This window comes from Lactuca virosa, chromosome 3 (genome assembly GCF_052849685.1).
Source record: "Lactuca virosa cultivar CGN04683 chromosome 3, Lactuca_virosa_CGN04683_v6, whole genome shotgun sequence".
Lineage (NCBI taxonomy): Eukaryota > Viridiplantae > Streptophyta > Magnoliopsida > Asterales > Asteraceae > Lactuca > Lactuca virosa.
Window position 1 is genome coordinate 325,859,279 of NC_136428.1, and position 17,428 is coordinate 325,876,706.

The 17,428-nt window shown below is 35.2% G+C and overlaps 1 protein-coding gene across 1 annotated transcript; it reads right to left on the reverse strand.

Moving 5' to 3' along the window:
* Positions 1 to 3,708: 3,708 nt before the first annotated feature.
* Positions 3,709 to 7,876, reverse strand: LOC145167382 (protein CORTICAL MICROTUBULE DISORDERING 2-like). Its single transcript, XM_079086576.1, has 5 exons — positions 7,392 to 7,876; positions 6,136 to 7,284; positions 5,751 to 6,032; positions 4,915 to 5,006; positions 3,709 to 4,766 (listed from the first exon to the last, which is right to left on the reverse strand). The coding sequence occupies exons 2-5, from the start codon at positions 7,153 to 7,155 to the stop codon at positions 4,049 to 4,051; spliced, it is 2,112 nt and encodes a 703-aa protein (XP_078942702.1). The 5' UTR covers positions 7,156 to 7,284; positions 7,392 to 7,876; the 3' UTR covers positions 3,709 to 4,048.
* Positions 7,877 to 17,428: the final 9,552 nt, after the last annotated feature.

Here is a 17,428-nt window from a genome sequence, read left to right on the forward strand (position 1 = left end):
TTAACAAGTTCACGTTGTTTGTAATGAAATACTCGTTTTGTAAATCGATTGTATTATCATTTCTTTGTTAAATGAGATGTTCAAACTATACCTATTATAGTTTATCAGTTGTGCGTTATGATTTAATGAAACCTTGATATGCATGACTTTGTATTTCAACGAAAATGACATTGAAACTACTAAGTGTAAATCTTACACACCTTGCTCAGGATGTTACAAGGTGTGAATAACTCTTAAACTTGTGTTTGACAGTTTTACCCTAAACTGTCACTGTTTTAGAATATTTATAAAAAAATCATCGTAAGTTGAAAACCGAATCCGTAAACTCGGAGAGTTTAAAAAAAGAGTCTACTATATTCATAAATTTTCCTATAATTTTGGTGGTCTCAAACCAGTGTGAAAATGTTCATCTTCACAACCTGGTCCGACTTTGTTGCTGCAGTGATAGACAGTTTTGTAAAAATCACCATAAATTGTAGAAAACTCGTATGGAGATGTGTAAGTAGTCATTTTAAAGGTATAAACCTGAACTATTTTCATATTAAACAGTTTTGAAAAATATTAAATTTAAGTTGGGTAAAACAGTCCGTGAACAGGTCACAACTTTTCTGTTGTAAGCTGTCGAGTTAAGTTTCAAATATGTTTTGGTGTTTTAACTTGTATCCCCCCCCTGAAAACTAAATAAAACTGGAAAATGTAGGGGTATGAACTCACTTGAGTGATTTCTTGAAGAGTGGAAGGTCGAAGACGAGGAGTATCAAGTCAAGAACACTTGATGAACACGTGAAAGCTTGGATGATCCTAAGAGCGATTTTTGGTGTTAAGATGTATGTCGATGATCCAAGAGTGTTATGAAAATATGGAATAACACTTGATTTTAGATGGAATACTTACCAAAAAGTGAAGTAGTAGTTCAAGAACACTTCCAAAAAGTGGCTGGAAGTAGAGAGAAAAAGAGGCTCTCTTGATGATTTGAGAAGTGTATAAGTGTTTGAAAGTGATCAAAGTAAGCCAAGAAATCCTCCAAGGATTTCTTTATATAGATGTTGCTGGATTAATTTGCAAAGTTGAAAGGATGTTTTCTTTGGTTTGTGTGATGTGGATAGGGTTGGACCAATGAGAAGATGACACATGGAGACAAGTGGACACACTTGACCCACTTGTGGTGTAGAATACTCTTCTTAATGTAAAATAATGATTTTGAATTAATAAATCCTTGAGAAATGAATAAAATATGAGTTTAGGGAGTTTAAAATGATCAAATATGAATTTGGTGAAAAATCCCCGTCAAAAACGGGCTTAAGAAGCGAAAGTTGTCGAAAACCGGACAATAGGAGCGAACCTGCGAGGGTTTGGTTCCTAAAGGTGAGGACCGAGAGAAGGGGAGAAGGGAACCGAAGGAAGGGCTCGGGCCCGAAGGGAGGGTCTCGGGTCCGAAGGGTAGTCTCGGGTCCGAAGGTCAGAGGGAACCGAAATGGACCGAGGGCTCGGTTCATTTCGGGTGCAAGAGGTTTCGGTCCGAGATATGATGGCTTCGGTCCTGAAGGCTAAGTTCGGTCCTGAAAGGCTAAGTTCGGTTCTCACAAGGGACCTGCGGTTCTATGCAGGGTTCAGCTCTAAGAGGTTCTCCTCTAAGGGGGTTCGGTCCCTAAGAAGGGTTTCGACCCTATTTAGTTGTTTTTCACGTAAACTTTCCGTTTCAAGCGGTTTTTGGCCAAGTTAAGGGTCAGGATGACCCAGATGACTAAAAAAAAGTTGAGGGAGATTTTAAGAGAGATTTGGGAGAGATTCATTTTTAGTCAATATTATTGTATTGTCGCGCAATGCAAGGTTCGTGAACCCCGTTATGATTCGGTTATGATCATTTTAAGTCCCCAAGAGGGTCCATAGTCGTGTTTTGATGCGTTTAACTCCCTTTTTAGGGTTTTACATTGCTATACACATAAAATATCCGAAACACTTGAATTCTTGGCATACCAATGCACATTTTTATAGATTAACTTTTAACATACAAGTACTGGTTAAGTTTGACCGGTTTGACTTGTTGGGTTTGACTCTGACTTGTTGACTTTGACTTTGACTTGAATTTGACAGTTGTCACAATAAGTCGAGCTTCGCTACCAATCTCATTCTGGGGGTATGCCTTAGAGACTGCCGCCCATATCCTTAATCTAGTCCCAACAAAGAAAGTTGCCAAAACTCCTCATGAGATGTGGATTGGAAAAGTTCCTAATCTAGACCACATCAAGATTTGGGGTTGCGAGGCTTAATTGCATGTTTTGACTTCCAGAATAATTATGTTTGGTATATCATATTATTCGAATTCTCCACAGTCGGTCATATGTTGGAAGTAGGTATGAATTAAGATTGTCATGAGTTGGTTGTAGAGGTCTAAGATGTTGGACATGGCTACAACACTCATGAGTGATCATAAGTTCTGAGTATTGGATTCAACCCACGCTCGCTGGTATCACTTCATGGAATTTATCTCGAGTGATCGCGAGACGGTAATATCATATAAGTCTTCAAACCTAGAGATATGACTTGTTGCCTATGAGTTGGTTATGCATTGATTGTACGAAAACGCATTGGTAACTCGATGTTATAAAACGTGCCTTTGTGTATGCTTCAACAAGTAGTAGAACAAGCATATGAGTCGAAGTTTATCTGTTCCTTCTTGGATTAGAAGCGATATCTGGGCCCCTCGATGATTTTGTGTTGACCCATGTACCGGGCCCGGTCAAAACTAAGTTGATGTGTTCAATTAAGTTCTATGTCAAACAAATCGGAAATCGGGAAACAAACTGCTGGACAATAAGTAAGACATTGTTCCATGTATTTGTCCGGCTGATATCTAGAACAGAGGATTATATGATCACTTATCTTAAATGACGTATCATCATCATCTCAGTTCCGAGAGACCTTGAAAGAGCTACGATTGTTGATCGGTTCCTGAAGTCATACTTGCAGTTATAGTTATTAGACTTATCCAAGTGGGAGACTGTTGGATAAGGTGTCTAAGTCCATAACTATTTCTGGTATGTACTTGACTCGGTTTGGCATGGTCCATTTGGGTTGCATGGCATCATGCATTTGGATAGACTAAAATGAGAGAAATAACACTTATGGTTTATTAATATATTATAAGTTCTAATATATTAATAATATTATTTAATTAGTATTGATCAAGAATTAATTTAGAATTAATTAAGTGATCAAGAATTCTAACTAACATCTTTATTTATAGTTTCACAAAACAGAGAGTCGGTTAGAGACCGACCAATCAGGTCATCACGCCTAGGTTGTGATAGAATGTCAAAACAATAATGTATATCATTACGAAGCCTAGTGTACAAAACTACGAAACCAAACTCACTTTTTGTAATTAAACAATGAAGGCTAAGATGGTTCTCAATCCTTCATAACACATGATGCTTGTCAAAGAAACTTTCCCCTTTCACAATCCTTCATATTAAACTCGATGGTGTAATTGAACCATTACCACGGGTGAAGCATCTTAGAATCCACAATATAATCACAAAAATGTCCAAAATAAAGAATGGAGTGTGGCTATTATCTTGGGCCGTCATGAATTTATAACGTTAGTTGCATTGAATTTTTTTTATTACAACAATAAAAGTTTTTTTGTATTTCAATGACATTGTTATAACTAGATCAATGTAGAGTTCAAATGTTGTAATACGAAGAAATGAAAGTATGACAATATAATAAACTAATCAATAAGAGTACATTCTTGTTTCTTGCATTTAACCCGTTGGTAAACTCCACCTAGAACAGAACAAAGAAGGTGACACACGGTCTCCGACCTTGGACCTCGCCTCACTTATTAATTTTCATATCCTAAAACGCTAAAAGACACACACATGACATCTTCTATATATACTTTCAATAATTGTGTTCCACAACTATGCAAACCCAAAACTTGAACTTTCTTTATAACTAATTACACGAAAACTCCACACCTATACGTCTATACCACAACACCCTTATGGTTCTTGTATATACAAAAAAAAATGAAATCTTTTTTTTACATTTTAGCTTTTCTTTCACTTTGTGATGTTACTGAGGCTCCACCAAGTGCAACCGCAGCAGATTCCACATGTGTAAGAAGATGATCATAAATCTTCTTTCTTATCCGATCAATTCTCTCCCCTTCATCTTTACTCGTCTCAATCTTATCCAACCACTCACTCACACTCTTGAGCTGAGTCAGCATCCCCGCGATTCTACCATTATCCGATACCATGTCCACATCAGCATCCAAGAATCTTTCAACAAACCCCAAAAACCAATCACCCGACTCCATTTTCAACATTTCTGCCAAGTTTATCGTCTCATAAAGACCAGACCCCTTTTCCCATTTTGAAGGTGGGGCCCGGGAGTTTTGGTCAACCACAGTCCTACGTGGCTTTGGTGGTGGGGTCTTGGTGGAGCCATCGAGTGGTAGGGTTGACCGGCGGCTAGAACATGGTGGTTGTTTGGTGTACACTGTGAAAGATGATAAGTTTGTGATTAAGGCAGAGTGTACCCAAAGATTTGCTTTTTTTTGTCGATCAGATGTGAGTTTTATGAGTTCTTCTGATGGGTTTTCTTCGGGATTTGATGATGAATTAGGGTTTATGATTTTTGTTAAAGATTTGGTAATTTGATGAATGTTATTTAAGGTAGCATTCATGGACAAAAACTGGTCAATAGTGGGCTGTGGGTTGTCTTCTTTTGCGGAAGAACAGAGCTCAGAATAAGTCCTGTCAAAAAAAAAGTTAAAAAAAGGTTTAGTAATCAATGCTGATGTGGCACTCACATGGCATACCTCGTGTAAATTAGAAGCAAAATCTTTTTAGAACATAGATTAATTTGATATTATAAAAGATTGATTTTTATGCCACAAAGTACCTTATACATTGAAGTATGCTTTCAGCAGCTGAAGCTTCTTGCATAGCTTCCATGGCAGCAATTTGTGCAGCATCTCTATGCTTCAGCACTTCCTGTGAAATCATGGCATGAGTTCTAATTATCATGACAATCTGAGAAAATCATGTGAAAGTTAAGTTGAACTTTTTTGCAAATGCAACATAGGACAAAAATGCCCCTTGATGTAATGCTTGAATCATGAATGTGCTCCTATTGCTTGAAGAGTAAAATTTTTTATGGTGCTTTTTTTTGGCAAATGCATATATGGAATAAAGGTATATAAATAATTTTACTCCTACCATTTGATGATCGTTTTCTTTGTGACTAGTATGAAGACCAGTTATATAACTCTATATAATCAGATAATCATATACACAAATAGGTTTACAAAAACACTACTATACACAAATTATTGCAACTTGAAGATGCATAATTCGATAATTACTTTCAATACACATAATTATAGCATCTTACTCTCATTTTTTCTATTACAGTATTCTATTTTTAACTTTTTTCTTATTAAGCATTATACTTTGAAAATCTACCAAATTATATAATCTCACTTTCAGTTTTTAACTTTTTATATTAGAACAATGTACTTTTAAAAATCTACTCATTATAGCATTGAAAAATTGCTTTGTATCTAGATGGGATTGCAATAGTTCAAAGTACAATGTAGTAATAGAAAAAAACTGAAAGTATGATGCTATAATAAACCAATAAATGAAAGTACATTGCTGTTTCTTGCATTTAACCACAACTAAAAGTGAATCACACACTCCAACAATGCAATAGTCATATAATAATTGAAAATATACCTTTCCAAGGTTTGAAATATCCAATGGGAGTGAAGACCAAGAATCACTTTCGTATGTTAATCTCTTATTACTAAGAGAAACCTTCATCATGTTTCCTGATAATCCCTTACATGAAGCTTTTGCTAATGATTTCCTCCCATTTGATGATTTTTCTTTAATCATAGCAATTTTCTTCACTTGTGTTTCATTCTTACTTTCTTCTTTAGATGACTTTACAAACAACTTCACTTTATTATCCTCCTCCTTCGATTGTGTCATTTCACTTGTCGATTTTCTTGAAGTCTACATTATAAGATTAGTTCCATTCGGTAGATTAGAAATGATAATTAAAAAGAAACAAAACAAAAGAACAGATAATTGATGTTTTAGGATAAAAAGAACTTACAAAAGTAATCCGAGATTCAGGCTTTGAAGTTTTTTTGATGATATTAAGTTTTGGAATCCTTGCCTCCATACTACCCTTCCAGCTCTTCCTAAGAGCCTTATGTCCCAAATCAATACCTTGAATCCCATATTTCTTCTTCACACTTTGACTCACTTTTCCTCCCAAATTCAACTTACCCATTGTCTTATTTACTCCATTGATACTCGATTGCTTCTTAACCCCATTAGAGAACTTCTCAAATGAATTCGGCATTGAATAACAACCGGATGGAGACATAGGCATTTGGCTTGAATTGATCGATTTTGCTTTCAATCTCAAAGACCCTTTTACACTAATTCCATCATTTACCGATTTTGACATATGAGATTTCGATCTTGCCAAAAGTGGTGTAGTTTTCTTGCTACTAAAATTATTGTTTAGGTTTAAAGACCCTTTTGCTCTAATTCCATCATTTACCGATTTTGACATTTCAGATATCGATCTTGCCAAAACTGGTATAGTTTTCTTGCTACTCAATTGATTATTGTTTAGGTTTAAAGACCCTTTTGCTCTAATTCCATCATTTACCGATTTTGACAAATGAGATATCGATCTTGCCAAAATCGGTGTAGTTTTCTTGCTACTCAATTGATTATTGTTTAGGAACCCCAAAGAGTGTGTGGCAACAATATCTTTAGGGGTTCCTATACAAGGGTGTCGGCCTGGAAGTGGCCGACACCCATGTAAAATGGGCACAGGAGAGGCTGATTTCAGCCTCTCCACGAATATATATTGACCCAATTGGATCTTATCATTGAGAATAAGATCATTTTGGTGATCAGGTAAAGAAACATATGTGGAATGAGAAGAATCGGATACTTTTATGTAAAACCCTTGGTTTTTAAAAAGTGAACCACCAGATAAAGAAGGAATAATGCTCACCACTTGCAATAGAGATGATCGGTGTTCACCTCCAACTTTCACATCCGTGTTCATATGCTGAAGCAATTTCAACAATACACCAGGGATCAAAGTCGCCATTGTTGTTAATAACTTCAATATGCATCACACCGATTTAAACCAACAAAATCAACCGGAAAATTAGATCCAGGTTCTTTATATGAATTCGAGAAATCATTAAAATGGTCCCCAAAAGTACATAAACTGAACCTAGGGCAAAAAGCAATTGATTCTCATTAACACCGACAAAAAAAGTGGAAGCAGAGAGAGACCCAGAACAGATAATATCAATTATAACCAAATTAGGTAATACCCACCAAGTTTTTTCAGCCTAATCAAGATGTGAATATGTATAATTTGATGGGTATGCTGAGGAACTAATGGCAGTTGATATGATTACAATAATACCATGAAAGGGGGCAAGGAGTAGACAAATGGCATTGATCGCGAATGGGTAAAAAGAAGCAAATTATTTAATGCGGTTAGTATAATAGCGATGAGGAGGACATGACAAGAATCGAATCTAACGCTCTTGATTGCCAAAATTTGGGTTGTTGTAAAATTTCCAAAGGATTTTTGCTCTTTTGATTCAACTATACTGATAAATTATACTTTTTTTTAAAAGGAATTCGGAGAACTAGAGGTACATAGAATACAGAATTGAGGAAAGCGTTGAAGAAAAAGGATTAGCTGAAAGAGAGTTGAGACACACGTATGCATTTCGTAGAAAGAACTGGTGTGATCTGAACATGGGAGAGAAAGGGAGGGACCCAAGTTGAGTCGAGTGTTCCTTTCATTTGCTGGTAGTGGACACGATGGCCTGTAAGTAACATTGAGGATTGAGCAGAGACATTCATTTTTTTTGAGATTGAATTTAAGGGTTAATCTACTGTTAGACAAACTAATTAATTTTTTTTATTCATTTGGTCTTTAAACGTTTTTTATGCATTTTAGATTACTAAACGTGTTACTAACCTGTTAAATATATGATTTTACCCGATGTTATAGGGAAGCAGGTTGATTTGGCATCTTGCAAAGAAGATTTGGTTAACCACCCACAAGGCCACAACATATGGATTATTATTTAATTTTTAAAAAATTTAAAATTTGATATTTAGTTTGTATTATGCTTAACATTATTGCTATTAATTAACTTTTAAAATTTAAAATTTGATATTTAGTTTATATCTATAATTAATATTTTTGTTTTTATTATGCTTAACATTATTGCTATTAATTAACTTTTGTATGCATAAATCATGGTTGTAGACAAATGTTGGATTCGGTGATCTTCAATCCGTCCAATATGTACACCCCACCACAAATTAAAGATATGTTAATATTCGTATTTTAGCAATCAAGAGCGTTGTATTCGATTCTTGTCACGTCCTCCACAAATTAAAGATATATTACTATTGCTAGTGTCATATTGTCGTAATAAAAGAGATTTATGTTTTACAATAATGATAGTTAGTTTAAGCGTGATTAAATACCTATTACAGAGTAAAAAGCTCTACGAAAAAAAATTTAAAATAATTCGGGTAATTCGGATATACCCGAAACACAAGAAACATACCCTTTACCCGACCTGAAAAAAAATCGGGTTACCCGATTACCCGAAAAAATTTACCCGATACCCGAAAAAATCGGGCGGGTAATTCGGGTATCGGGTATTTTCGACAGGGCTACTTAGTATCAATTTTAAATATCATCTATATTATTAAAGATTTATATTTCATTATCGACCTCTTCTATATTAGTGATCAAATGTAATAAAAATGAATATTTAACATTAACTCTTAATTTAAACTATAGTTTATTCTAAGACAATTATGCAATTTTTTAAGGAAAATTCACAAAAAAATTATTGGAATATTCGCAAAAAAATTGTTGGAAAATTGGTTTTAACCAATTTTAAAAATAGGTTTTTCCTATTTTTTTAGCACAAAATTTGAACACTAAACATTACTAATAATGACAAATGGTTGTATGTTCGTGTTCAACTCCGTGATATCTTCGTTTTGGTATATCACACGTCCAAAACAGATCTAAGATAAATGATAAATTATATATTAAGATGATGTATTTAGAAGAAGTTAAAGAAGGGGTTAATGAGTTTAATTTCATCCCATATTGATAGGATAATGAAAAGAAAGTAGCTATATAAGTACAAAGGCTCTCTTGTACGTGTTAGGAAAATATAACCCAAAATTGTACGAAAGAACAAAACCATAAAATCCTTGACTGAGGTCTGTGTTTAACACAGTTTCCTTAAACCAAATTCGCCCTATATGGGTGTTCACTTGACCCGGATTATACCTTGGTTGCAGCAAGAGAGAAGAGATGAAGCAGAAGCATAAGAGAGGAAGATAGTGATTTCGTTTCATCCGGTGTCTCGAATCAGTCCCATAGGCATTGACATTGTATATATACTACCCAATGTAACCGATGCAATTAAGACGACACAATTAAATAAGAAAATTAACCAAGAAATCAAAACCGAAATCTATGATTAATTGCTCTTAATTCGTTTTTGTAACTGTTAACCAAAAGGAAAAAAATGCAAAAAAGGTCCTTGAACTTTTCCGGACGACCGATGGTGCATTCGTGCCCGCACAAAAGTTCAATGGCCCGAAGCCAATTTGGCTCGCATTTGCACCCCCCCTGCGTGCGCGCGCAAGAGAGAGCCTTGGTTCTAATAAGTCTTACAAAGGTAGCTAGTCTTTGTAGTTATAAACCAATTTCCTTTTCATTCTCCCACCAATGTGGGATGAGTTTTAAACTCACTTAACTCTTTTATTTTCTCTTCCAATTGCCCTACTTTGACAAGTAATTTCTCATTCATTTTTAATCCGTTTTGGACGTGTGATATATCGAAACGTAGATAACACGGAGGAGAACACGAATATATAATCAATAACTTGTTTTGATTATATTTATAGTCCAAAATTTGTGCTCAAAAATGGAGAAAATCCATTTTTGGAAATTAATTAAATTAATTTTCCAACAGTACGCATATGGGGTGCAAATACAAACCGAATTGGGTTGATTTTACCGAACTTGTGTGCAATCGCACGTCCTGTGGGTACGAATGCACCACCAATCGACCAGACTAGTTCAATGACTTTTTTTCCAAATATTTTCTTTTCGTAACTAAAAATTTATCAATTATAAACTTGTATTAAACGTTCATTAATCATATATTTCGGTTTTAATTTCTTGGTTAATTTACAATCTTTAAATTTGAAAGTTACATTTTGATGTTTAAGACTTCAGTTACTTTTTGTTGTATATATACAACACCTTAGTGACTGCACCAGATGAAATGATATTTTCTTCCTCTCATACAGTTATGTTTCTACTACTTCCTATTATTATGACCAAGGTATTTTTAGTCTTAGTGAAGGTTCAGATGGTCTTGAAGAATCAACTACTACTAGATGAATTTGTTTGAAGGACATTGTTTGAACAAATGCCTCATCTACAATGTTTCTATTTTGTTATTTTGTATATTTTATAGTTATATTTTCATAGCGAAATATATATATATATATATATATATATATATATATATATATATATATATATATATATTAGTCATATCTTGAATTTTAAGAGATATAAGTTATATGGCCTTTTGTACATATCAATTATGCATAAATAATTCATTAATACTTGTCAAAAGTTTGAAGAGTTGAATTAAAGAAAGTAATTAAGAAATTCAATTTGGAGCAAAATAAAAAATTTAAAATATTAAATTCATATATATATAAATTAATTTAAATTTCTTAAACTAAACATCAATAATAATTAATTTACATCAATAGTATAAACAAACAATATAAACATAAGATATAAATATAAATATTTTATTTAAAAGTGATAATTTTTTATTACATAATAACAAATATTAAAATTTAATAATTATTTCCCCATAAGAAACTATTCGCCAAAAATGTTATATATATATATATATATATATATATATATATATATATATATATATATATATATATATTAAAAGTGGAAAAGGTTACCAATAGTAAGGTTTCATACTTCAGACATTGTGGCACATTGGCCACATTATTATAGGAGTTTGTCACTTTTAGTCTCTCTAATTTCAGGAGTTCCCAAATTTGGTTAGCTGGAAGTCTGGAAGTCGGTGGTGGATACTTGGGTCAGTGTCATAGACACATGTCGTCTAACTGTCTTCCTCTCGATTTTTCATTCCTTCTCTTCCCTCCACTCACTTTTTCATTCCTTCTCTTCCTCTCGCTTTTTCATTCCTTCTCTTCCCACCACTCCATTTTCTTTTCATCGGCTATTCCCTTCCGCTTTAATTCGTGGCTTCTAGAATCTATTTTTCACCCAACAACCATCGCAATCGAAAGAGTAACAGAAAGAGAACGACGGTCACCGCATCCCTCTTCCGAATTGGCACTTCTTTTTTTGTTCTTTTTTGTTCTAGATCCCTTCACCACCATCATTATCTCTCTCTCTCTCTCTCTCTCTCTCTCTCTCTCTCTCTCTCTCTCTCTCTCTCTCCTGACATTTTTTTAAATGTCTTCACCGTTCAAGTACCCACCGAATCCCTCAAATCTGAACCTCTAATCATCGTCTCATTGAAGCAAAATATATTCATAATTTGTAGTTAATCGCTTTAGTCTACTTTTTCATCTGATCGATCATGGTTGAATCTGGTAATAATGTCGACGGTTGGCGACGTAGAGCAACAACAATGGTCAGCGATGCAATAGTACCCGTCGGCGGCTGTTTCAATGGTAATAGCAGTCGCAACAACCATAAAAGGCAATCAACTTCACCATCTCTCTAAAATAGTGATGAGGGTTTACATACAAAGAGGTATTCAAAGCAATTTCGTTTGATTCAATGTTTTCGATTGTCTTTTAATTGGGTGTGACCGTGGGTGATGTATACAGGGCTTAATCCTAGGTCACCTTACTCCTGACCTGGCAAGATGGCAAATGTCCCCGGGATGAAATTTCTTATCAATACTATGGTAATGATTTACTTCTTTTTACAACCTACATTGTTCTTGTATTGTTAAATTCACTTTATCCATCTATATGGAGAATAATGAAGCTCTAAATGTTGTTGTATTATAGTCGCGACGGAGAGAATGTAACATCCCCATTTGGCATGTATCACAATATTGTTTGCTTTGGGCTCCTGGCACGAAAACTTCCCAGGGGGGGTCACCCATCATGGAATTGCTCTTGCCCGGGCACGCCTAACTGTAGAGTTCTTATGGGATCTGTTGCCCTCATAGCTTTAAAACGCATTGTGACAAGGAAGGTATCCACAACCCTTATAAGAAAATGTTTTTTCTCCTTCCAAGCCGATGTGTGATCAGGTGCAACCATCCAGCCACCGTCACCACCCATTATAGGGTTTAACGTCCCCGTCGAACACATACACCCATGCCCCAGCTATGATACCATTTGTAACATCCCCCTCTGGCACATATCACAATATTGTCCGCTTTGGGCTCCCAGCACGAAAACTTCCCAGGGGTCACCCATCCTGGAATTGCTCTCGCCTGGGCATGCTTAACTACATATTTCTTATGTGATCTGCTGCCCTAAAGGCTTTAGAACGTGTTGTGACAAGGAAGGTATCCACACCCCTTATAAGGAAATTGTTAAATGTGACTCGAGCATTTGGATCATGTTCATGGAGCATTTGGAGCACTTGGATCTAAATGGAGCATTTAGGGTTCATGGAGCATGTGACAAAGGAACAGATCATCTGAGAAAGGAATGAATCATATGACAAAGGAACGGATAAAGTGCCAAAGGAACGAATCATACAGAAGGGGTTTTGAGCACCTGGAAGAGGTTTAGAGCACTTGGGAGTGATATGGAGCAACAAGGGGACCTTGTGTTGGATTAGGTGTCTAAGCCCATAACTATAATAGGTATGTACTTGACCCGAGAGTAGCATGGTCCATTTGGGTTGCATATCACCAGGACAATTTGATAGGATGGACTTTTGAGAAGAGGTTATTTATGATTTGTTAATATATTGTAAGTTCTAATATATTAATATGAAATGATATGATTTAATTAGTATTGATCAAGAATTAATTTCGAATTATTTTTGTGATCAAAAGAGACTAATTAAATATATGGGGATTGATTTGGTAAATCAATGATTCTTATAGTGTGGGCCAATTGTTATTTAGGATGGGATAAACCAATATGGTAGTCAATGGATAGTCCATGGAGGTTTAACCCATGGATCCTAGGTAATATGAAGAGTCATGGGAATTAGGGTTTACATGATCCTAACCCTAATCTTGCCACACTATATAAGAAGGCCCTTAGCATCTAAAATCGTGCACTAGATGTTCTAAGAGTTCATGAGCCGATTTGAGTGTAAGAATATTCTCTCAAAAGTCATCCTTTGTCCAAAGGTGTGTTGTGATTCCATTTGAGGTGCAACACTTGGGGCACTAAGTTCTTAAAGGCCAAAAACAACAAGTTCTACAAGCCACAACCAAGAGGTAACTCTATAACTCAACTCTATGTTGTTTATATCAGTTTGTATGCTAGTTGTAGGCTTAATGATTTGGAAACAATATTGCATGTATAATTAGAGAAAACATAGATCCAAAGCATTTAGGATTGTATGTGCACCATAGGATGTTGTAGTATACTAAAACCCATCAGTGGTATCAGAGCCTAGGATTGTTTTCTATTATACTTGATGTTTTATTGGTTTTCAAAGTGAAAAATCGAATTTTCTGCCTTTTGCCCAGTGAACTCACCGAGTCCACTGGGTGAATCACCGAGTCCCCTCATAAAATGGCCAACTCGACGAGTCCAATTCATGTACTCGCCGAGTTGGTGCTCCAGTTGGCAGATTTTCAACTTTTGGCCAGAAATTGGATTAGGATCATTACCCTCAAACTGTTTTTTGAACTATTAAATGTGTTTTTTTTTCATAAGGTAATGATCATGCTTGTCCAATTAAAAGATAATTGTCATGGTTTCAAGATTTGTATTAGTTTATATGATAGACTAATTTCTTGTAGCAGTTGATGTGAATTATCTTGACTTATGAGTTTAATCTAGATCATAGAAAAAAATTATTTGATTATTATGTTAATTGAAATATTTGATCTAAATGCCTTTTATGAATTCCATAACTTGTCCTCAAGTTATGAAAAATGAAAAGTTTTCATAAATGTTTTTTATGAACTCCATAACTTGTCCTCAAGTTATGGAATTTCAAGAGTCTCATTTTAAAAGTAATCTTAAATGGTTTTAAGGTCTTCCATAACTTGTCCTCAAGTTATGGAACTTGAAAAGTTTTTTCATAAAAACCTCATTAAACTCATAAGTTAGAGAAATAAAAAGTTTTGACAAGTTTCAAAACTTGCCCTCAAGTTTTGGAATTTGTAAGGTCTCACTTTTGAATACTTTAGTTCCAAACCCTAGAGTTTTAAAAGTTAAAATTCTACCCTTATACTTAATATTATTATAAGTTTAAATAATTATATATATGTATAAAACAAGTTAGTCTTACCGTTAGTAGGCCTCATTCACGAAGCCGGTCTATAAGGGGGTATCAGGTTACTGCCTATAAAATAGCAGTTTAATGGGTGTCCACTCTCACCCACCACTTCCTTGACTGGTGGAGGGTCGTTATTCGAACGGGTAGGATAGGACATTAATTTTCATTAAAAGTATAATGATAATTATAAAGTAACTAAACTTTTATTAAATTCCCAATCTTAGTTACTTTAGGAAAAATGTGAACTTGGTGCTAACCCATGAAATTGCACTTTGCACCTTGTTAAGTCGTTAGTGGAGCGTGTGTGGTTAACCGGCACACTAATCTAGGACTGACAGTGCGTGGCAAAGGGTAGCTTGATGTTAATCATAGATCAATGGAGTGTGTGTGGTTAAACGGCACATTGATTAGGTGGTTGTAACATTAAGTGTACCAAGCTAATTTGCATGGTTATTCACACCTTGTTTGTGATCCTCGGCATCCCAGTCACAAACTTGAAGGGCACAATCGAGATTTAAACATGTCATTGAAAAAAATTCAATGAATCTCAAAGGATCTTGGAATTTCAATCCATTTAAAACTTAATAATCAATTTCGTTTTTCATGATGGAAATTGGTAAATCGTCATTTACCTACCTTCAAATATTTTGCATTCGGATTACGGCATCCCTCTTCCGAATTGTAAAATATTGTGGTGGGTTCTAGCCTTAATATTTCATTTGGGTGTTATTAAGGACTTAAATCAACTAAACTTGAAATTTATCCCCTATAGATGTCGAGTTCTGACAACTATGGTCTTCCTTATCCTTTTGGAAAAAGCCTTCCTAATGAAGATGATGTCCCACATGGCGATCGAGGTGAAAGATTAATCCCTTTGTCGTGCATTAATGGGACTAGAAATAATACTTCACTTCCTCCACCTCCTCCAATAATTCTCCCTAACCCACAAGTTCAAGGTCACTCAAAGCCCTATTGGTAGGAAGGAAAGTTTGTATGTGCTCACGTCTTGGAGATGAAGTTACATATTGACAGGCTGGGAGAGTTGGGTGTCAAAGTCTCGAGGAAGTTGGTTGTTGACTGGGTTCTTCAATCGCTTCCTAAGTCATATAGCGGGTTCTTTAAGGACTACTATATGGGAGATCACGACATAAACCTTATTGATCTAACATATTTGCTTGTTGCTGCTGAATCAGCAATGATTTGGCGCACTGGTAAAGCAAATTTGATTGGAAGATCTATTCCCCAAACTTCCATGGACATTAACAATGGTAACATTGGAAGTCCAGAAAAGCTTTCTCTTCCTAATGGAAAGGGATTGGCCATGATCAAGTCATTTGACCGAATGGTAAAGAGAAATGCTAAGTCTGAGATAGTCCCGTGTACCATTCCCAAAGAGTCCATATGTTTCTATTGCCAAGAGAAGGGGCATTGGTTGCGAAGCTGCCACATTTACCTGAAAGATCCAAGGATGGTAAAGTCAAAATATTTGACTCTACTTCGGGTAAGTCCATTGTCTAACTCTATTAAGTTCCTATTTGGAGATTCTTAATACATGATGTAATGCAATTACATTTTAATGTTTTGTAGAATCAAATGAAGCTTAAAAGAAGAGTGGGCTGAATCTGATCGCAAAGAAATGGATTTTGATTGCATGGTTCGATGATCAGATTCTTGAGCTGCTGCTTAAGAGTTATGATAGATTGCTTAGAAATATTTAGAAACATAGTTTTCACTTGCAATTGCATTGTAAGGAAAAGTTTTCTGCGTTTTATAAATAAATAAAATTTTGATTTTGTTTTATTTCATATCTCCTTACAATGGCATTTGTGAAAATTAATGTTTATGTATATTCTAGCAATGTTCAATATGGATTTGATTCCTTCGTTTGTGGTAGTGTCGAGAATTTGCCAAATAAGGAAAGAATCTCATCACCCAAGTTTCATTTGGATAGAAACTTGGAATCATGCAACTTGTATTGTGTGATGAATGAGAACCTTCATCTTTGGGAAATTAAGACTAATTCCTTGTTCACATGAATATGTGAGTCAAGTAAAGGACTAGGGGATCAGGGACACTGGGTGTGCGCTGGCCAGGTCCACCGCAAAGAACGATAAGACTATTCATCATGATTTACTAAAGTTTAGTAAATATGGTTATGCTTACAGGTTTAAGTATAGTTCTGAATCATTGGAAAAGTTCAATATATGGCATAACGATTGAGAATAATCAAATTAGGCATAAAGATAGAAGTTTCTCCAATCTGAAAAGATGGGAGAGTACTTGACTATCGTGTTTTATGATCATCTTAATGAAAACCATGACTCAAAGTAAAGCTCGACACCTTTATGCATTTGCATGACTCAAAGGGACCCAAAGGCCATCTTAATCCATTAATACCCAACTTAATCCATCTAGAACATGAATGGATGATTTTTAACCTTAAGGGTGGCAACTTTATGAACTTATTACGTCAGAAATGCTAAGAGTAGCAACTCAAAGCCCCTAGAGTGGTGTCCAACCACTAGATCTCACCCTTAAGGTCAAAATGGGACCAAAAACTCACATAATCTTAGATCTCAACTTCTAATGAGAAAGGATAGAACTTTTTACCTTTAATGAGCTAAAAATGGAACAAAAGTCAAGATCCACCGGCCTTCTCCTTGATCCACCACCTTGCATAAAGCCTCCACTTATGAATATACTTCAAAACCCACCAAAGATGCACATAAAAAGGCTCACAACACTCTAGGATGAGGCTACAGCTCGAGATTAGGGTTTATGACAATGGAGGATGAAAGGGAGACTCACACCTGGG